At 49.2% G+C, this 22,988-nt stretch overlaps 1 protein-coding gene across 1 annotated transcript; it reads right to left on the bottom strand.

The window, feature by feature from the left end:
- Window positions 1–1,190: 1,190 nt before the first annotated feature.
- On the bottom strand, window positions 1,191–20,643 carry LOC144094564 (alpha-(1,6)-fucosyltransferase-like). Its single transcript, XM_077628483.1, has 7 exons — window positions 20,377–20,643; window positions 19,374–19,710; window positions 13,271–13,535; window positions 11,133–11,322; window positions 6,411–6,575; window positions 3,033–3,311; window positions 1,191–1,424 (listed from the first exon to the last, which is right to left on the bottom strand). The coding sequence occupies exons 1-7, from the start codon at window positions 20,547–20,549 to the stop codon at window positions 1,208–1,210; spliced, it is 1,626 nt and encodes a 541-aa protein (XP_077484609.1). The 5' UTR covers window positions 20,550–20,643; the 3' UTR covers window positions 1,191–1,207.
- Between the last annotated feature and the right edge of the window lie 2,345 nt (window positions 20,644–22,988).

Here is a 22,988-nt window from a genome sequence, read left to right as displayed (position 1 = left end):
TCAGTGGTGTAACTGTGTAGGGTTTTAATCGGTACCAGAAGGCATGCTACAGATTAGTTGTCCGAAGTCTATATCCCGTCTAGTAATGAGAAACATTATCGGTGCCACAATGGCCTGTATAGTTGTTTCCCGCAGCGCCATCTACGTGTCTATCGCACTCAACGCCGTCTATCGTAGTAACCAAGAAACAGTTCTGGTGTCATAAATCACGCATCCGAGAGAATGAAGAACGAGTGTCCAACATTCTAACCCTGTGACCAACAGTTTCGTTTCTGAGCGTGCCTAAAGCCACTTCTATGCATGAACGCTGCGTTCTCTTTACGTTTCCTTCTTCGTCACTTGTTTGTCAAAGCCAGCGCCAGCCACTCCAGTATGAAGTACCAACTATAGCCTAGATTCGATCGTCGGTGTTTCGCACAAAGTAGAAGTTCTTCGCGTGTCTCCACGCGGAGAAATCTGTTTCCAGGGACGCATTGTGCGCACACTAACATTGTCTGCGCAAGGAAACGCCCGTTGTCATTAGCGAAAGCGCTTTGAAGGACCACCCGCAAGGTTAACCGCATCGCCGTCAGCGCGTAGTATGTCGAATTGTGCGTTATCCTCATCAGATACGCACGGAAGCGCTGGGTACGAGCTGTGCAGAAATCTCAAATTTGCATCCAGAGAAGCTGTCTTCTTTTTCTTTCTCTTTTCGATCTTCCAAGCTGATCCGTATAACTCGTCCTCCTACCTGCATGGCATGCCTAGAATTTAACGCCCCAAAGCTGCGCCTGGGTTACGTGCAGCTTATCCGTAAAGAAAGGCTCGACAACAATAAAGGGCAGCCACGTGTCCTGTCTGTGCGGCCACGTGACCATGTGGCCACAGAGACAAGGCACGTGGCTGGCCTTTATAGTAATCCATACGAGTTCTGTTTTGCAGACTGCAATGCGTTGCCGCCTAGCGCATACGCATAATCGACTGACCGAAAATCTGGCTCGCGAGGCCCTACGTACATCAGTGGGCGCTCTTATGAATGGGATGCGGTACATTTGCCTCTGTCAATGATTCGCAAGTGCAAGGGTGAGGAGGCCTTTTGCCTTTTTATTGCGAGTGCATTGGAGGGGCTAGAGTCGGAGCAATGAGTGGATTTTATAAGACTTCGCTGGACCAGCACAGAGCGCTGTGAGGTCCGCCCATAGCGACCGGGCAGTGCGGAGAATCCCCTCTAGTTCAGACCCAGCCGGCGCTGGGTGGTGCGGAGTTGTGGCACCGTCTTGTAGGTCGGGTAGAGGCCGGTGAGCACCGTTCCCGGCAGCGTGCCCACGGAGACACCGTCCCAGTACTTCTTGCGGCGTGCTTCGCCGATCACCGAGTGGTCGCCCAGCCTCTCGACGGAGTCGCCCTCGCGCAGCCACAGCTCCTTGGGGTGGAGCGGCCGGTGGCTGCGAAGGCGTCGCCTCATTCAGCCCTCAAAGTGACCTCCCTTGACAGCCTGTGCAGTTAGCGCCACTGTACGCGGCACCTGTCTTGAAGCAGCGCTTGAGCTACCTCGCAGTACATGATCCTGTGCTACAATTTGTCTCGTTCTCATGTAATATGCACCGAAATTGCGCAGCCTTTTTGAGACTGCATTTTGTTCAAATGACAGTTAATTCTCGCAAGGACCTTTTCAAGACTAAACAGTACAAAAAAGCTGCCTCCGATCTAAGGGATTGACCGATATTGCATTCACCAATTGTGCAGGCACCGCCAATGTGAAAGAGCTACCAGATTTCACAAACAAAAAGTGTTTTGTGTATTTCTCTGTAGAAGTTGAAAATGACTTTGCATGTTATACATCTAGAGGGAAAACATTTATAAAGCAGAAAAAAGTCTGCTTGTCAAAAATAACTATGGCGTAATCATTTCATGAACGTTGGAACTTTGTTCAGAATCTTATCTCAGGGATCTGTACAACTTGCGGCACCGTTGGGAGCAGGTGCCGTCGTGTTCTTTTCTAGTCAAGTGTTTAGAGGAATCCCCCAAGGTGGAGTAGATTTCTAATAAGGGCGTAATTACTCAGTGGCATCCACCCAAGCGCAACCATACGGCTACAAAGGAAAGCTACACAGCTTTCTTAGAAACTTCGCAGTTAAAGAAACATTCGTCCTGCTCCGGGGTTCGAACCCGGGACCACCGCTTCACCGGAGCAGTCGCTCTACCAAGTCGCTCTTAAATGCGTCTGCGTCTTTTTCTGCGGTGTTCCGTGGTACAAAAGTGAAAAAAGGGTTGGCCGATCTAATGTAGTCGAGGAAGGAGTGATGATGCGTTCCCTGCGTCCAAGCAATATATGACGAAGGATTGGTCCGCGAGAGACCCCCTGCCGTCAGGTGCGGGATTCTCGCCGGCTTCAGCGTCGGGCAGACCCACAGCAGGTGGTGGACATCTAGATCACTAAGATAACGTCGGCGTAGGCAAGCTATCTTTCCCTCCTGGGTATTGGCAGCCGCCGCGGTGGCTGAGTGGTTATGGCGGTCTGCTGCTGGCCCGAAAGACGCGGGTTCGATCCCGGCCGCGGCGGTCGAATTTCGATGGAGGCGAAATTCTAGAGGCCCGTGTGCTGTGCGATGTCAGTGCACGCTAAAGGACCCCAGGTGGTCGAAATTTCCGGAGCCCTCCACTGCGGCCTCCCTCATAGCCTGAGTCGCTTTGGGACGTTAAACCTCATAAACCAAACCAAACCACCTCGGTATTGGCTGTAAATGCTCATACAGTGCCGGCTTTCGATGTCAAGGGTGTGCTTGTTATCGAGGCAAGCGTGGACCTGAACCGTCGTCCAAGACAGTACACACATTTTCTCGTCTTTTCAAGGCAGAATAAGTTGAATCAGAATAAACGCGAGGCTCAAAACGCGAGCAGTAATCTGTCGGCAACGGGAGTGAGCTACCTGCGAGACAATTATTCCGCGGGAAAGCACCATTTAAAAAGAGGAAGCTTTAAGCGGTAGTTACTGTGTGACTCCACAGCGTACGATACTGGTGCGAACATCGAAACAATGCAACGTCGCTCACCCATAGAGGGCCTTCCTCGCCGGGAATTGGACGAACGCGTAGAAGTATTCCACGTCAAGCGAGACGAGATCCGCCGAGGCGTCCGTGCGCCGGGCCTGCATGAGCTCGTAGACGACCCGGCAGACGCCCGAGGACAGGGTGCACACGACCAGGTCGCACTCGGACAGCAGCAGCAGGTCCCTGGCCAGCGCCAGCAGCGAAGGAAGCGAATAGCGCGTCCGGTGCTCCCTGGCGGCGGCCGACGCGGCCTCGTCGCCAACGAACGAGTAGTTTCGGAACCTGGGCCAAGCACACAGTGCCCCTTGCTTACATGGGTGGAGACATCAAATTTTTTGGATTGCGGTTTGTTTGTCTCAAACGTCGCCTATTAACACAATGCCGCTGAGAACCCCGTTCAGCGGGAAACCTGTCGTCGTCGTTGGCGAGAAATCCCGAGAGAAGCAATCTAGGCGGGCCACCTAGGTCATGTGACCTTATGACGTCGTCACAACATGCCCACTGGATTGTGAGAAAACTGCCTAACGTGGCAGCTGTCAGTTCAGTTATTGACTTTATGACCGAGGTTGCTCAGGAAGAGCAAACTGGGTCTCACAAGTCCCAGCGGTGGCAGCACAAGCCATTGCAGTGCAGTGGCGCATTGTTTAACCGCGGCATTACTGCTCCAGGAGTGGTATTAGGACTCCCAGCCGTCTGTGAATGTAGAATAGAGAATGACCAATTCCGCATACTTGGGCATTAACTCATTGACGCCATCGCGTCATACGCTTGAGGCGCAGCTTAAGTGTGTTCTCCAGTTTTTGTCACAGTACGCATGTTTCATGGTGCAGGACTGATACATACGAGGCAAATAACTTTTAGTTGGGTTATTTATAATGACACTTTCGATTTCTGAGCGCGCTGCCCTCGCACTGCAAAACTGCAATAGTAGTAGTAGTAGTAGTAGTAGTAGTAGTAGTAGTAGTAGTAGTGGTGGTAATAGTAGTGGTAGTAGTGGTAATAGTGGTAATAGTAGTAGTAATAGTAGTAATAATAGTAATAATAGTAATAATAGTAGTAGTAGTAGTAGTCGTAGTAGTAGTAGTAGTGGTAGTAGTGGTAGTAGTAGTAGTAGTAGTAATGTTGTTTGTGGCTCAGATCTAACTACAAAGAAGTGGGCGATCGAGTCTGGCGCCCGAGGGCAGCTGGTCTTGTACAAAGTTGTAGAATATCCGAGGCGAGCCAGGCACTCCGGGAAAGTGGGATTGGTAGGGGAGGTAAGGAGGGAATTCGTTGAGTGCTTGGTCCACCTGGCGCGTGTAGGGCAGCCGGGCGTAACTCTGGTGACCGTGACTTCTGGCTGGATCCCCTTGACTTGCACCAGAAGTGTCGTTGAACGGGTTACCGGCGCCAGGTGCTGTGCTGCCGTAGCGCCAGGCTTTGATTCGATGGAGGGAATTCTTGTTGTGGCTTTGTCAGTCGGGACGCCTTAAGATGTTTTATTGCTTGTGTTGGTGGTGGTGGGCGTACAACCTGGCTTGGAAGCCCTGTCCGCTGTGACTTATTTGATGCTGGGGGGGTCTGCATTTTCCTTGGGGCATTGTGTGGGCTGGGGGAAATGCTGGTCAGTAATACGTTTCTTAACCCTTTCATCGATGTCCTTTCAGCGAAAATAAGCGTTCATGTTGCTTTGTTGGTTTCGGTGTTGCGGGAACGCACATTTTTGTCTGAAAGAGGGTGAGAAGAGAGGTCCACGTATCCGTTGCGTAAGCCGTACTACGAGTAACGGTGTGGGGAGTTTGGGCCGGCAGTTTTAATCGAACATACGGGGCATATGCTGGGCTTGTGCTGACGGGGGCAATTTAGGGCTCGGTGCACGTACTGCCAGCATCAGAGACTCAGAACGAGCGGGCGGTCCGATACTTATACAGGGCGCAGAGGTACAAGATGGATAGGGGAACGGGGATTGCGTCGAAGGCGATCAGGGGTGATAACGAGTCGGCCAGTTCGTGTTGTGAAAATGTCCGTGCAGAACGATTCGAGGCTGTCCATAAGGGTTTCAGGGTAAAGTCCGGGCTCAGTGCCATGGACTACCCGGCGGCAGGAAGCCTTAGGGATGGCGCAATAAGGGATGACTTCAAAGCATGGGCCCCATAACCGGACCAAATTCCCTGCTGGGAGGCGATGGGCCGTAGGTTCAAATGGGCCGCTGGACATGCGGCTTCATGGAAACGGAGGGCGGCAACCATCAAAACCCCGTCAACCAGTTCATACGAGCGGGGCGTTAGTGTTACTCACGATGAGACGCAGAATACGACGACGTGTAGGGCAGTGGTGTTCGTCTTCGGGGATCACGCTTTCCTTTACGGCAGCGCGGTAAGACACTCACTGTGGGTCATGTCTTTAAGAACTTTGTCATTCACTTCTGCCGGGTTGGATTGCGCAGTTTCCCATCCTTCATCACGCGACGTGGAGGATGCCATGGAGGGCTGCGAGTGGCATTTATGGCTGTGTCCATGCTGACGCAGCAGTGCTGTTACAGCGTTAGGCGTAGCGGGGTCACCTCCGCTTCAAAAGTTTGACGCGCCGGCAATTAGTGAAAAACGGATGGATGGACAGAGTAAGGATATAAGAGAACAACTCTGAACTTTGCGAAAAGGGTGCAATAAAAAATACGCGTGGATGGTAAGGTGTCGCGAGAATCGGGCTGAATTTTGCAGAGTTCGATGAGGGCACGGCATCGCTGGATATGCAAGCAAGAATCTCCGCAAATCTTAAGTCAAAAATATTTGTGCGGAATAGTTTCTTCCTCGTTGCATTCAGATTGCAGCGAACATAAGTACTAGAGTATGTGTAGACTGAATAGTCACACTTTATGTTAAGGACATGCCTGGGCAGATTTAAGAGGTGGCAACGGCAACCGCTTCATCCAGCAAAGTGTGCAACTTTTCTGTATGAGAATATCGCACTGGTCCTCTATTCTTTCGACCGAGAAAATTTAAGAAATGTTTTGCTTAAACAAGCCCCCCCCCCCCCCCCACACACACACACACACAAACGCATCCTCCAAGAGATAGCAGTGAATTCGTCCCTGCACAAGATGTGGAGAGCAGACCTTCAGATGGAGGAAGGAACTGACAGCGATGGCTGTGCCGCCGTCCCCCACATTTGCGCCTGCTCTGATAATCTGTAAGCTCTACCGAGACCAGGCAGAGAAGTGCGCTCTAAGTCATCCGCGATACATTCATTGCATGTACTATTCATGTTCGTCCGCTGCACAGAGGAGCAAAGAGGGTAGTCGTGTTCCTAACCTCCGTGAAATAGATGTTTACTGTGCGGCGCACGAATACATATCAGGAGCATTGAGCCAAGTAACGGGATCCCAAGCGGTAATGAAGTCACCTGTGCCGGAGGTCTCGGAAGACGGCCGGTTCGTCGGTGGCGACGAACACCCTGCGCGGCACCTGGGCACCGGCGGCGGCGAAAAAGGCCTCCGCGTGCTCCATGTACTCTTCCACGTCGTGGAATGACGCCTCGCTCTCCTTGTCCGTGCGCCGGACGTGCAACCTGCGCCCGGCAGGAATTGTTCGCGCGGCGGCAACGACTCATATTACGAGAGATGGAAATTTTACTTTTGAAGTCACGAACACCAAGTAATGAATTCGGGAACACCGCCACTACCGCCAGTAATAAGCAAGCCATCAAACCCTAGTTCACGCGGGCAGTACTGCAATTTCGCCTCAGCACTGCAGTAGGGAGAAAAAAGAAAGAAATGTGAGTGGTGAATTAAAAACGTGACAGCAAAACATAAATTTCTGAGGGCACTGAAGTATGCTTACGTGCACGAATGTGAAAGTATGGAACTTTCTAGAACGCGGGTTTTTTCCGCGATGGCAGTACGAGTTGTATTGATTTTTTCCTGTTGTGATCTTCAGTTTTCGTTTTTATTTTAAATTTCTTATTTTCTATTTTTATTTTAATTTTTTATATTTTTGCTTCTTATTTTTTTTAATTTTTATTTTCATTTATTTTTAATGCTTTTGCTTCTTATTCTGTTTTATTTTTATGACGTCATCAGCTTCATTGACAGCTATAATGTGACACTTCTCAGCGAACATCCCCGCTGGCGGGTCGTGAGCCTATAGAGGCCTTCGGCTTAAAAATATCGCGGCGGCAAAAAGAAAGGCTGCAGTGGAGAAGTAAGGTACAGAAAAGCGACTCTTACGCGTGCATTTCAGCCAGATACAATAAAAAAACCGTAATACAAAAAAATGTGCCCAATAAAAAAATCCTTTAATGCCAGTTTCTATATTCTGCTATTAGTTACAGGCCTGTGTAAGCCAAAACTGACTTGAGGTACTATATCCGGAAAAATCTATTAAGAGACAGTGGCAGAACCAGGAGGTACGAGCATGATTAAACGATTGGCTTTTAAGAAATAAACCGAGAAAAAAAACAAAAAAGTATTACACAGTAATTTGGTCATAAGAAATGAAGAACAAGTAAGCACATCTGTTGGGAAAAAGAGGTTTTTTTCAAACCTTGTGTAAATGAAAAACAAGGTGTTTTTCATCTACACAAGGTGTGGTCAAACACCCATTTTCCTAGCATCTCAACCCTGTAGGAAGGAGGGCAGCAGGCCTGGTAAAATTTCGTACCTGTTGGAAGCCGGTGGGTACCCGGCGGCATTGGGGATCGAACCCCGCATCTCCCACATACGAGGTGGATGTTCAAATCACATATTCCACCACTGATGTCCAGTATTGATATTTCAAAGACATTCCGCTATGTTCCTAAAATGCCCCCAAAACAATCAAAATATAATTTTAAAGATTTGTTGGAACGCACTGGGAGCAACAGGTGAGAGTAATAGACGTTTTAAAAAATATGTAGCGTACTGGTGGACTGAAAGCAACTGAGAATGTTTGGGAGTGGTTTGACACAGGCCCCAGTATTTAGTGTATTTTTAATTAACAGTTATGCAAGCAAATCCCCTTGCGTAGATAACTGAGCTAGTTGGCATGAGTTCATCTTTTTCAAGAGTTTATCCTCCTCGAGCTGTTTTTCAAGATGAAGGAAATCCCGCTCGTGCTCTTGTGCATAAACGCAGCACACCATTCAATTTGTTTTGCCCAACGCGATGAGAGTTGGAGCGCCTAGGTGTGGTCCGTGACATTCTGTCCGCAACTGTACACTTCGCGTAGCCTTTTTTATCTGCCTAAACCGAAAGATCTAAAGCTACCACACGACAGCGCCGCCACTTCAGCGCTTCCATACGCGCTAGCACTAAATCCTTTTATATGGGAAGTGCTGTTCCCGACGGGCCTTAGCGTTTAGGGTGCAGTGTAAGGAAAAGAATAGGCAGCGCAAAAAACAAACAACGAGGTTGATTTATTTATTATGTGTTCTTCAAATAAAGATTTAGTTGCGAGAAAGCACTCTTTTCACGTCGTCCTTCTTGCGTCCTCGTTTTCTGCACTTCTTTCGGGGCGAATCCAATTCAGCTCGTCCAGCTCTTCATCTTGCAAGCAAGATATGCGCTTGCAACTCTTGACGCACCGCGGAAAGTGAAAGCATCGCGTTACTCTCAGTAAGCATCGTAAGTAGTGGAAATGACGGTGCCCCGCGATTCACGTGACGTGGCATGAAACATCCATTTTTATTAGAGGCATACTCCGCTCACAAAAAGCACCCAAAGCGCATATAGACTAGAAAAAAAAATAGACAAACTGGGACATCGTGCGCATGTTGCCGAATTTTCAACGATTACAAATGGAGTGATCACTTTCTGTTAGTTCAGGTTCACAAATTGGTGCCTTCAAAACCGGTTCGCAGCCCACATTCTACGACGCGCAGATAGTTGCTGGCGAAAAAATGATGACGCATTGAAATCGGCGATTCGGAGCTTAGCCCTAAATTCGCGAAGGAGCACAAAATTTGTTTCGGCCAATAATAATTCAGTATTTGTAGCCAAATCGGCCATTTAAAAGCTGGAATAGTGACGCTGTCACGTGGTATTCGTGTATTTCGTGGACTTTGTTGTAATGCCCATAAATCGAGCTACGTGAAATATGCCTGACTAAGAGAACCGCAGATGGCTGTTTTTCAAGGTGGTCAGACTTCGAATCGAAACATTGCTCCCGAAGCCAAGAGTTGAACAGAGAACTACTCAGGATTAGTTTACTACAAAGAATGATCAATAAAACACTACAGACGTCGTTACCATTCCCGACCGCACTCAGCTAGTTTCACTCACGTAAGACACAGTGCAGGAAACCTTGGTTGCTTTATCTGGGACACGTAGTAAAGGACGTGCCTGTCCTTACACATCATTACTATTTCTTAATGCGTTGAACTGTAACGTTGTATGCTTTGAACTGTAATGTGCTAGCAGTTCGGTTTTCCCTTCGGTTCCGGTGTTCAGATCCAGTGTTGTGTGGACGGCAGTTGTTCGGATAGCGATAATAGGTTAATGTCCATGTATGCGTATTTGGTCATTGTCACCAGTCATAGCTCTCTTGGAGTCTTCCTACCACTCCTGGCGCAGTGGTGCAGCGGTCAAGCGATGCGCCACTGCCCGTTTATGGCAGGTGCTGCCATCGGTAGCACTTGGGTTGCTTGGGTTGGGTTGCGACCCAGGTTGCTCTTCCCGAGCAGCCTCTCACGATTAATTGAGCTGCCGCCTGACACGGTGAGCAGGTCGCTGTGTGTGTGTGTGTGTGTGTGTGTGTGTGTGTGTGTGTGTGTGTGTGTGTGTGTGTGTGTGTGTGTGTGTGTGTGTGTGTGTGTGTGTGTGTGTGTGTGTGTGTGTGTGTGTGTGTGTGTGTGTGTGTGTGTGTGTGTGTGTGTGTGTGTGTGTGTGTGTGTGTGTGTGTGTGTGTGTGTGTGTGTGTGTGTGTGTGTGTGTGTGTGTGTGTGTGTGTGTGTGTGTGTGTGTGTGTGTGTGTGTGTGTGTGTGTGCGTGTGCGTGCGCGCGTGTGCGCGCGTGTGCGTGCGCGTGCGCGTGCGTGCGTGCGTGCGCGATAGATAGAGAGAAAGAGAGAGAGATAAAGTGCGAGTGTAGAAAAATGTTCCTTGGGTTCGGTTAGACGCAACAACGGTTCAGACGTGAGAAGAGAGTTCAATTGATGTTTCGGCGGACCAGAACTTTTCAGAAAAAGAAAGCCGGTCCCGCGGCCGAAACGTCAATTAAACTGTGTCTTCTCACGTCTGAACGATTCTTGTTGTATAATATACTTATATACCTGGGCAGGTGAGCAGCCTGCCATAAAAAGGCTTCGTACCGACAGACCGACAAACACGCAAACACCTAACGGCTAAGTGCGGGAATGGTCACTATAAGTGCTAGCGCACTAAAACACGGCATAAGGAGGCAAACGAAAGGAACAAGCGCATTTTCTTTGCCTACGATTCGTGTTTTTGTCAGCTTGACGCAGTACGAAACAGTAAATAGCTTGCCGCACAAACTTGCCTTTTCCGAAACTTTGTGTCCTTTATATGTGCATTCAGAGCCTCGTCAGCAAAGCTAAGTGACAGAATGTGTACAAAAGATCTATGAAACTATTCACACTACATCGTCTCGGAATTTCTACTTACGCATCGGTGAAAGAAAGCTCCACGATGCAGCATAGAGAGAAAAAAAACTGCCAGGGGTGTGAGCCGTGATTATTACAAAAAATCATTAATGCATGAAAATAAAAATAAAAAAAGGGACGAGGCAGTAACGAGACAGAGAACAGCAAAACGAGATGATGGAAGTATTAATCTACTCCATCGCGTTTCTTCTTCAGCAGCTCACATTTGTGTGTTCTTTTTCTCTTAACAGTTACTTTCATTCGACGCTTAGCGGAAAATTCAAAAGTAAAGGAAGACAAGAATTAACAACTAACCGCCCCAGGGTCCTCATCACGGGACAGTGGGCGTTTAGAGTTCTGAGATATATTCCAGACTTGTACAATTCTGGCGGCTTATCCTTGTTGCCGGAACCCCCAGGTAAAAAAGAAAAAGACTGCAGGAAACTGGGCTGGTTTCCAAGCTGTTATACTGGTTTGGTAGTAGTTGCAGCAATTGCATTAACAACCGGTTCGTTGCACATGCGGCTGGCTTCTGCAGCGTTTCGCTTACCCGACGATTGGCGACTGAAACTGCAGCTTGCTCTTGGCCTTGGCGACGATGTTCGCGAGCTGCTCCGAAGGTCGCATGATGTAAGCCATCAGCTGGCCGAGCCACCAGGCGTACGGGTCGCCGTGCAGGCCGACCAGAGCCTCGGCAACATCTCGGGGAAGCTCCAGCAGTGCAGCGCGGTTTGGTGACACTGCTTACGCGTTGGACAAATATGCAACACGACGCCGGTTACCTTCAAAAATGTGCTAATGCAACGTAGACTCAACGGAATCACATTGACGTGCACCGTCCCAATAATTAAAAAAGTCTTTTTTTGAGGTGTGAAAATGGCGTCTGCGGCATAGTTGTTCCCGAATATTAGAAAACATGTCAATCACACGAAGTAGTAAGGTGGTTAACTAATTTTCAATAACTCTATTAAAGGTGACACGGTAAATATGCCACGTGACTTTCTCTCTCTCATCTATGGTGGAACAACGAGCTGTGGCCATCAGTACGCATGGTGGCAGCGTTTCGACTGAGGCGAAACGAAAAGGCGTCCGCGGGCTGGGTGGTGTCTGCGCACGTTCAAGCAACCCCAAGTGGCCGAAATTATTCAGGAGCACTCCCCTAAGGCTCCTCTTGATCTCAATCTTTCTTTCGCACCCTTTTCACCCCTGTTGTACTATGCGTGGAGAGAGCAGTTACTGCGCCTTTCATTTACTCATAACTACTGTTTTTTTTTCACCGCACATGCCTATTCCTCGTAACCTACCATAGATAGACGGTTTCAATAACGCAGTAAGCCATAGGATTGATACCGATAGTTTACCCCGAATCCGCCTCGCCTCAATTACTGGTCATGGAAGTGCACCTTTCTCTTCCGCCTTATTTACCGTAGCGTGAAGCAACATTACTCTGCCATCTGTTGCTCGATGTTGCTCTTACAATGCGGTACTCATTGGCATGGCCGACAGCCCTGCTTGTGACACAAACATCAACTCTGTGAACGTCCTGTTTTTAGCACCGAAATAAAAACCTTGTGCTGTGCTCTAAATCTTCTCGATCCTCGCCTCCTGACGAAGAGCAAAATCCTGGGACTGTTGTCAGATAAATCGGCTGTCCTCAAGGCATACTAAGCACTGTTTCGATACCTAAGGGCGTCGTTGTTGGGCGTTAGATTGTGACTTGGCAGCAAGCATGTCCTTACCTGATGCTCTTGCTCCTCGCCCCGTGTCCCTCTCTTTCCCTTTTACGTCCCCTTTTCCCTTTCCCCGAGTGCAGGTTAGCTAGCCGGAACACCCGTCTGGTTAACGTCTGTCTCTGCCAGCCCATCTTTTTGCTCTCATTCCCTCTCCCTCAAGTCCTGTACAATTAAGAAGCGCTGGTGACTGACCCATTGCAAGGAGATGTCATGCTATGTCTGCGTTCACTCTGTGCCTCCGAAATGCTGGCATGCGAAGCGTCCTTTTTGGGATGGGAGGCGTTAGGTCGAGGCTATAACTCTTTGCTGGCTATAACTCTAACTCTTAACTATAACAGAAACGGCAGGTAGAATGCCTTTTTTCGCTCACGCACTGCGTGCTCTTCAGCCGCGTTCGTGACTGGAGAGCACAGTAGCCGATGACCCCATCAAGACAAGGAGCTTTTGAGAACCACGTTTCAGGCCGCTTAGCAACCAATGTTTTATTCGCAAAATATTGCCAAAATGGGGCTAAGTGGTAGAACTCTGGGGCCTAACGCGAAAGACTTGGCTAAAATTGTCGTCGTGGTGCTGGCTGGCTTTTGCTAATGCCTGAGCACTAAAGTAGAGACTAAGGCCTACAGACTTCCAGGTAAGCTGGGCTGCCATAACGTTCGCCGCGAGCGTACGGCCACGTGCCTGGCTCTGGTCACATGACAACACATTACCATCACGCGTCCGAATGTTGACGTTTAACGTGTAGACCGCCAGCATTTACCGGTGAGGGCTCCTATTAGTCACTACAGTCATCTTCCTGTAAACAGCGCAATCATAACCTGTAGTTATGCCTTCATATTCAGGCGGTGTGGGAACAGTGTAGGCAAGGTGCTTGATTAAAGGACGACTTTCAGTGCCAAATCGCAAATGTGTAAAATTCCACACCAAAGTGGACAGCGCTGTTTTCGAGTGCACTCACAATTCTCTCCGGGCCACGGCGAGTGCGGTTCCACTCTCTCCGGGCAGGCGAAGCTCAGCGGCAGGAATACGCTGTTCCACGCCGACGGCGCGTAGTGCCATGGCTCCGAGTCGACCAGCACCGGGCGGCCCAGGCTCACGCCCCGCGCCAAGCACCAGAGCACGTCGTGGATGGCCGACGAAAAGCCGTACGGGTTGGCCAGCCGACACACGAGCGCCCGCGAGCAGTTGCCCTCGTTCTGGTTCCGCTCGATGGCACGCCGCACCTGCGCGCCGGTCGCAGTTTGTACTCTGAGGCACGTTCAGCGCATACTCCTTGCCGTGTGAAAACGTATAATGCGTTAGTAAGGTGCTAGCAGTCTGGTACTGTTAACTGAAAGGGAATTCCTTGTAGCCTAAATGTGACTACAAAACCATGATACACACACAAGATATATAGATAGCCTGATCAAGATGCCGGACACACAGTATTTGAGGAAATACAAGTTGGCCCCGCACAAAGTTCAAATATAAAGTGATCTGCTTTTTGATAGTCAGGTACTGAGCGACATCCGGAGAAAAGAAGTGTAACGGTCAAGCGGCTGTCCAGCGCAGGGAGGCTGGATCAACAATTCTGCTCTGATCTTGTCGAGTCGTGGGAACGGTCGTGCTGGACTTGCAGTGCAGCGTTGGGACCCGTTTATTCTTGCGAAGCGGTTAATCAACCGAGGAACAAACTATTCTTGAGCTACTAGACTCACCGTGACTGCTCGGCAGTGCGGACGTTGCAGGCACCTGCAATTTCTGGCTTTCCCGAATAGATTGAAAAGCGCGACAAAGAAACCTCCGTCAAGCTCGACGAGTTCTACGTCCTGAAGTCATGAAAAATAATGGATGATTGGCTTTGTTTCGCAATAAAAAAAAGACCACTTTTGAAGGGCACCGTTGACTTCCTTATGCGCACAAATTCGACGAGTGTCACCGCTCTTCCTTTGCCAGATCTGCCTAACGCTCACTATATTGTTGCTGTTGTACAGCGCTCAAGCATCCGACAGAGCTCCGTTGCATTGTTTGTAAGGACGGCCGCAAATAATGTCAAACAACTTCACTGTGTCTTTTTGGCACAATAGTCCATCACCCATAATCAGATTATTGTTTTTAGCGAAGTCAAAACATCCCCTTGAAAGCCCTAAGAAAATGTACAGCAGTTTTGTTCGCAGTTATCGAACTCGTGTTTAGCGGAACATTTGATATATCGAACTGTGAGCCGAGACCCTGCAAGTTGCGCTTCTCCTGACGGCGCTGTTCAGTAATTTTTCGCGCGTGGAGAGGGGGTGATGCTGCCGCCTTGGGCACCTGCTGGCGGCTCTAGCGCTGCGAAACCACGTAACGAGGTGAGCATGAGATATGCTTGCTTCTCACCACACAGTTTTCATGCTTTGAAGCTAGCCTAACTAAACCCTAGAGGACGCCATTTTATAGCTTGCATCGCTGCCGACGGCGTTGCGAAGATCCAATGTGCCTTAATTTTATTAAGATTATGTTATTTATAGTGCGCTGCTAAAAGGACCACACATCTTAAACTTATTAATCATTACACAGGAGTCAAGCTGATGACGATGATGAGTCCGAAAACGTTCCTGGGCTGAAGGCTGCAAATCGTACCGTGACATCAGAAGGAGGGGGAACATGTAATGATCAAATAAAAGGTGCCGTCTGAGCTGGTGGTTGTATGGAGTCCGCAGTACAAGACCCCGATGGCCTTGGCCGGCGAGATCACCTGTTGGATGAGCACTCGTTGGTTCAATAATAATAATAATTGGTTTTTGGGGAAAGGAAATGGCGCAGTATCTGTCTCATATATCTTTGGACACCTGAACCGCGCCGTAATGGAAGGGATAAAGGAGGGAGTGAAAGAAGAAAGGAAGAATAGGTGCCGTGGTGGAGGGCTCCGGAATAATTTCGACCACCTGGGGATCTTTAACGTGCACTGACATCGCACAGCACACAGGCGCCTTAGCGTTTTTCCTCCATAAAAACGAGGACGGCTAAATTCTGCCTTTGTCGCTCTAGCAGCGGCGTGGAGCACCCGCAGTCGTGCACTTTGGTCAGCTACCTGGATGATACTGAAGTTGTGATCAGAAATCCCGTCTTGGGTGTCCTTACATCTGGGCACAGAAAACCTTACCCCAGTGGGTCCTTAAGCCGGGGCATTCCACAGTGGAGTCGGTGCACAGTGGATATTTTTAGAGCGCTAGCTATTAGGGCGGAGGTTCCCGGAAAGTCAAAAGTTTTTGCAGTCAAGAAGCGTCCGCGGCGAACACGAAAGATGATGGCCCGCACGCTTTCTCCGCCGCCGAGTCCGTGTTACGAAGGAGGTTTACGAAAACTTTTTTCTCGGGTTAATTTGCTGTAATTCTGGCGGGCTCGAAACAAAGACCTCAAAGGTTAATGCGTGGCTTCTCTCTTGAAAGGTTATGCCTCTGCTTGATGCCTTTGATGCTGCAACTGTACTGCTGGGGACTTTTTATGCTTTTCAATGGATCCTTTCTCACAGGGACGTCCATGAAAACGAAGCAGCTGACAGCCTCGACCATAAAACTTTGTCTGCTGAACCACTGAGAAGAGTCCTTCAAGATTCTAAGCCATTTTTAGAGATACAGGCATAAGCCCTTTCAAATCCCTGTGGTGTCCGCCTAATCAACCCTGTGTGGCCAGAGGGTTGAAGAAGGCTTAAGGCGCTCCGCTGCACTGCGTACGCACAGGCTCTGCTTGTGCATCAGCGTGGATGTATAAGACAGGATAGACATCGCCTCCACTGTGTTATTCTAGTGGTGATTTGTGATTTACAACACTATCTCATAGTTTCCCGATTAAGACGCGGAGCGGCAGGTCCTGCTCGAGTCCGCCTGGAGGACGAGGGTCCCACACGACTCTCTTAATTTTTAGGCCATTGTTTGCCCGCGTGGGAACCGAACACTTAAAAGGGAGGCTTCCCGCTTTCTACAATTTCTTCAGAAGGCTCAGAATGCTGCTCTCCTGTAGCCAACAACAATCGCAACCTCTCAATCTCAATTCAACCTCGAACTCTTTAAGAATTTCACCTTCGCGTAAAAGTCAATACATAAATCACAAAGGCAGAGAATATATGGCACGCCGAAGCACGAAAAAAGTAGCAAAACCTGATGTTTGCACATAATGCTGAACAGTCGGTAAGCAGCGTGGCACCTGGTCAGTCGAGAGTGGTTTTTGTTCTACAGTTTGTGTTACTTTTTGCTCACTTCACAAAATCACTGGCGAAAACGTAGTCCTATCTCTTTTCCAGTGTTATCCTTCTGTCCTCGCTGCACGCACAAGGGGACATAGCAGTGGGAAGGCATTGTTTGCAAAATGAATAGGTGCGATCGCTTCACTGAGGTTATGCATCCGCCACTCAGTTTCGTTTCCCGCGCGCCCGACATAGACTCGCAGCAGTTCGCTTTCTACTTCCTAGATGGCGGGCCTTTTTGAACATCCCGTTGCAAACAGTTGGAACGCAAAAAGAAAGCCACCAAGCTGGTCGAATAAAGAAATTAAGGCGGCAATTGAACAACGACGGGTGGCTTTGAGGGAGCATAGAGTGGCGAAATAGGCGCAGCTTTCTCAAAATGAAATAGATAAAAAAATGGGAGGCATATCGTCAAAATAAACTCCTCATCTGGGAAAAAATAAAACGGCCCAGTGATCGCTGGGTGGCTGAAGTTCGCGATAGAATCAGAAGTAGGCCACGAAAACTTCAGAACCGCATAAGCTTTCTGGATAAAAAAAATAAAGAAAGCAGGATGATAATCAATATCCTGGCAGAAACTGTATAGAGGGGACAATGCTTTGGAATACGTTAGATCAGTTTGATAGCTGAGTCATACATTTCTGAAGGGCGAAAGTTGGGCGGGTTGCTTGCTACTTGACATAATGAAAAGGTGCAAAAGGCGCAGGGCGATGAAGGAAGACCAATAAAACAGAGCGCTGGCTGTCAAGTGGTTGCTTTATTCAGAGAGCACGCATGTGTATCCGAGATATTCGCGTGACGTCATGGGCACCATTTTGTGGGGCAGCGCGCAGCTTCATCAGTGCAGTCCGGAGCATGTGGCAATAAGCGTATTAGATATGCTTGCAGCTTTTCGCAGTGGTACATGCACCACTAAATGGCCGCCACTGTGACGTCGGTGCATACTCTCTATAGAGAAAACCCATGAAGAGCAAACAAAAGAACAAAGTGATGTACAGATACAGATACAGTATCTGTAAAGTACTGATAAAATCAAAAACAAAAAGCCCCACGTTCGCTCGCCGGTCATGCATAAGAGTGAGAAAGCCTGCACCTCATACTTTGTTTGCATTGCTCAGGGAGGGAAAGCCAGTACGGATTGCATGAACACAATCTCACTCTTTTAGATTAAAGGCGTACTGAAGAGGAATCTGAACTCGTCTTTTTATCGCAGGAACTCGATCTACACGTTCCGAGCATTCTTAGAATCTTCGAATTACTGTCCTGTGCGGCCGATTTCCCTAATTTAAATCGAATTAATAAACGTCCCGGCTCCCGCCTTTTTTTTTTTTTACTCAACGCTGAAGGTGAAGGTAGAAGGACTCAAACAACGCGTGGAGTGTCTTTCAGCAGGTCCCGTGGCGGCATGCCGCTCTGCCATCGGCGGAGTGATATGTGAATCAGAGTCCAGGCGTATTTTTATCTCTGTGGGCCTAATCTGCGGCTATGTTGTCTGCGACTGGAACCATTTATTGACAGAAACATAAAACAAAATAAAAGTGAAAGCGCAGCCGCCACGGGACTTGCTGAAAGGCACTCCACGCGTTGGCTGACTCCGCCTACCTCCAGCGCTGAGCTAGAAAAGGGCGGTAGCAGGGATGTTTAATCCGATTTAAATTAGAGAAATCGGCCAAACAGGAAAATAATTTGAAGTTTCTATGGATGCTCGGAACGTGTAGATAGAGTTCCCGCGGTAAAAAGACGAGTTCAGATTACTCTTTAGTGCACCTTTAAGTGATGGCTGCGCAACGAACGCGTCCCCTTCTCTCTGAGTGCAGAAGGCTTCAACGACTGCGCTAGACACCCGATGCTCGTTCTTCTAGACTATTATCGCGCGGTCGAAATACGGATAGCAGCGGCGACGCTCTCGATTCCAGCTCGGCGGCTCACCCAGAGCGTCTCGATGCTCTCCAAGGCGCACATCAATTTATCGTCCCGTTTGCCCAATATAACTGATTCCACACGAGGAGAGAATTTTATAGCGCCCCCCCCCCCCCCCTCCTCCGGCTATTCCTGCATGGCATAAACACTTGCTCATGGCGCATGCGGCACCCTCTCTGTGTGCTATTCTTATTCCTACCTGCACGCTTTCTGACGCAGACACAAGTTATCCGTAGCTTGCTCTCGATTGCGAAAAGCTTTTTTACACCGCACCTTCCTGCAACGTTAGCTTTGTGCAGGCCATGCACACGGCATTAACATACGGGATTGCTGTCGTCCGTTACTTCCAGCCATCCATTTTCTCTGATGGGAATTTTAGTTTTTCAGCCACTCTTTCACATATTTATGCAAGAGACTTGCCAGGAAAAGGAGACTCCTTGAAATGGCTAACCCGGTTGCACAAGCTAGCCTTCTTGTGAGGACAGGATTTTGAAAGCAATATGGCTTAATGCACGAGGCTGCAAAACACTGGTTCGTAAGTTTTGAGCGTTCCAAGTTGTAGCCGAGGTTGTAGTGTGGTTCAACACGTCGTCGGGAATTTTGAAGAGTTGGGGAAAGGTTTGAGCTTTACCGTGAAGGTACCCAAGGAAGAGTATATCTAGTTTTTGGACAACATTGTTCGGTTTGGGGAATAATCTGTCTGGGGGAGCACTGCCCTCGGTCGGCTTAGCCGCTTCGAATTCGCTTCGAATGCCACGCCAGCTTACTAAGAGACACGCAAATGGGAATTTAACTTGTTAAATGCTTCAGCTAGCGCAGCTCGACATCAGCTTGACCACATCGGCGCTTTTCGAGCAAGGCGAACGTGCTACGGTAAGCGGAAAGGGAAAAAAAATGGACGTGTGTAGTGCCACGAAAAGTGAGGAAAGGTACCAACCTTGTTCTTCAGCTGAAACAGGGCTTGGCGCTTTCGCTTCACGACGCCAGTTTCGTGAGCCATGGCTCTGATTTCGGCGGCCAGGTGACGAAGACGCTCGCGGGCGGAGACGGAGACTGTGGCCAGGGCGTGGGCGACCGCCTTGGATGCCCTCTTGGCGGCCGACCGCAAGTGGAAGCTAAGGAAGCGGTCCATTTCGTGCACGCTCAGCTGGATGTGGTTGTAGAGCGCTGCCGTGCTCTCGAAGCCCTGGAAACGCCCTCCTGGCGCGAACCTCGCGCTGCTCACCAGGTCCTGGGGGGTGGCCGTTGGCTCCGCCAGTCTCCTCAGGCGGGCCCTTCACACACCGCAGATTCAATACCCTCGGCTTATATTTCTACCTGCTTTGTGATATGCCGAGTTTTACCCAAGAAGAAACGGAATGTATTCATTCTGTTATTTTACTATAAGAATTGTGGGTTTATAGGCGACTCCCTGGAAGACCCACGATTTTTTATAATCTGCGCGAAGACCGACGTTCTCCTGCCATTTTCAAAACTTATCTTGAAGATCCCTCCGTGAGTGAACTGAGATCAAGTTGACTCAAATACCGGACTCAAGACATCCGACAAGTGAGGCGTCGTCCGCTATAGAACGACAGGTCAAACGAGGCGTTGTGAATCACTGCGTGAACGTTGCTCGTTTCCTCTTATCCTTCTGTTGTTCCAGAGACGGCCCTCAAGTTCACATTTGTCTTAAATTTTCGCAGTATAATTCGCAGTCAAAAGGAGATTACGGGCAATTTGTGATGTCTTGGCATTAATGACCGTGCAAGTGGACGTTCAAGTCTGAAAGCAGTGTTAAAAACTATCGAAGTGAATGCAGAACGCAGCAGCAGCGCTGTGTGGACAACGGTCCAAAGTGATCTGGCAGCCGGGTGCAAGTCTCCACTTTTGCTTTAAGTGTAATCACGGGAACAGTTTAAGAGAAAAAAGAAACGCAGTAATCAGCGAAGCTGCCTTACCAGACTGAAGGTTCGGACTCCAGTGGCAGGATGCCGTACATCTCCAAGGGAATCTTGTCGTGTTCGTTCTCCGCTAGCGTCAAAGCTTCCCGGCTGCTATTCCAGGCCCAAAAAGCCGCGCTGGCGCTGAACAGCAGCAAGAGCAGCGTCGGCCATCGCTGCATTCGCCGCATCCTCGCGTCGCTGGACGGAGCTGTTGTCCCTCGTGCGCCGGCGCCTGCCGGAAGGCTGACCCGCACGGGGCTGCCAGGCGCGGCCCAACGACAATGGCGCCCCTTCCGCTGTTTTTGTGCTCCCGGTCCATGTGGGCCACGCGGTAATGAGGCTCCGTAACTGGCGGAAAACTCAGTTTGAGCGCCACCTTTCCGGCCACCCATGCGATTGATGCTACGCAGACGACATTGTCTGGGGCAGCCACTTTCGTATGCAGCGTCAATCGGTACGTCTTACTTTCGCCGAGTGCTAAGCATCAACAACCACGCAGCAGTAGTCAGTCCCGGTTGTCAGGAAACATCCTCCATTGAAGTTACTGACGAATGAGTAGCCTCGTCCTCTGCTTTATTTCAAAGCGCCACCGTTGTGTGTAGTATGGTCCTCAAAGCGTTCCATGCGCGATTCCCGTGGTAGTGAGGCTAGACCCCTAATCATCGAACCATTTGCGTAGCGGTAGCTCGTTTGAGGGTAGGGAGGAAATTTCCAGCGCAGTTTGGCAGATGCCGCATTTTGACATTTCAAGACAAAACGGGTCAATAAGAAGCTAGGCAAATAAGGGGAAACCGCTCAGGTTCTATACTATATTGCATCATTGAGAGGGGTGAACATCTAGGAATTGTAACCAGCAGTGTTCTGCAGATAGTGAGCCGAGCTGGTGGAGTTAAACCTTGATTTGGGGTCAATGCTTCGGCCCCGTGCCAGTTGGTGAGCCGCCGAGAAGCCGTCTTTGCGAGCCTACCTCACAACGTCGATTATAACCTATTCTTGTCCTATTCCAGCATGTAGTCTTTCATGGAGGCTGTACGTGATACAGCTGTCTCTAGGCACTGGTGTGTCTGAAGCATTCTTCAGCGGGTGCGCTTGGTAGTGCCATCATTTTCGTTGCATGGTGTCTTTCTGTATTTAATTAAAGGCACTTCTAGCCTCTTTGGGGGAAGGTTTGGGAGAGAAATGTATACACCAGAAATATGCATGTTGTGGAAATCCTGGCATTCTGCTACCGAATCGCCGCCGCTACCGAGTCGCGGTGTTGTCTCAGAGAGGTGCTGGGTGACTAATCATTGTCACTTGGATATTTCTCCTAGTCCGGCTGACCAACGGAGTTTTTCGACTGTGGCATTTTGGCTGAATTTTGGCGGAAGCAAAGTGGCTGTTGGCCTCCGTTCTCCCCTCCCAAATTTTTTCTTTTCCTTTCTTGTGGTATTCTCGTAGATGAAACACGCTTTTCTGAGCCATTATAACTCTCCCCTCTTGTGTCCCCTTTTTATATCTTTTTAACTTTCCCGTAATTGGTCCTGCTGTACAGCTGCGTTTCTTTATGCGAAATTTTCCTGGTCAACCCGCCCTCCTCTCTACCATTCCACCTGTCCCAGTCCTGCCTGGGCAGCAGCCTTTTCAAGTTCACGTTTTCCACCTTGTCTCCCTCTCCACTCTATGGCATCACACTCCTCGCCAGTTCGGTTTCCTTTTAGTCAAGACGCTATTTAACTTCTGCCAATCATGACCGTCTTGTCCAAACGAAGGCGTCTTCTTGTCGAAACGTTTGCTAAAAGTCTGAGGCTGCTACCCCACCCTTGTTCATTTTCTTTTGTATTGCCATGAATCCCATTACCCTGCCTTCTCTCCTGAGCTAACGTAGTCAGCGTCGCATGGCCTTGCTGTAAGGGTTCCTGAGCAGCCAGATAGGGGCTCATATCGGCGCAGTAAGGATTGAATAACTATTGTTGCCTTGTCTTCTTGAATTATGGCAAGTGACCATCTGCGAAACATCTCCTCGATCGCAGTGCCTTATAAGGAAGATGAAAATGCCAGGTAGTAAAAAGAACAGTAACTTTGCAGCAGTGCTCTAGTGGTTAGCTACGGCGTCTGCCTAGTAGCGGGTTCGAATACCGCAAAAGCTAAATTTTCTTCCGTGTATTCCTGCGAGTTTACCAGTGGTGTGGAGCGACGGATGGACAAACGGACAAAAATTATGGACAAGCTTTATTGGCGGGAACACTTAAGCTCTGCCTAAAAAAGATATGACGCGATAAGGTAATGAGTCAATGCCCATATATGCATAATGGTTTATTCTATACTTAACATTCTCGGGAGTCCTCATTTCGTTCCCGATGCAGTGGTGTACGGGTTAAGCGGTGCGCCACTGACCTGCGATGGCAGGTGCTGCCACCAGTGGGGCTTGTGCGACCCAGGTCGGTCTTCCCGAGCAGCGTGCCGCGATCAGTCATTTAACTGCCACCTGGCGCGGTGCGCACTTTGCTCACAATCCTGTGGGCAGGTTGTGATGACGCCAGGAGGTCACGTGTCCTAGGCGGCCAAACTGCCTCCTAGATTGTTTCTCTGGTGATTTTTTCGCAGAATTCTTGCTCATGCATTAAATTACGAAAAATAACCACACT

The sequence above is a fragment of the Amblyomma americanum genome, chromosome 6 (genome assembly GCF_052857255.1).
Source record: "Amblyomma americanum isolate KBUSLIRL-KWMA chromosome 6, ASM5285725v1, whole genome shotgun sequence".
NCBI lineage: Eukaryota > Metazoa > Arthropoda > Arachnida > Ixodida > Ixodidae > Amblyomma > Amblyomma americanum.
Note: the sequence above shows the minus strand (reverse complement) of the source record. Positions and strands in the feature narration are given on the sequence as shown.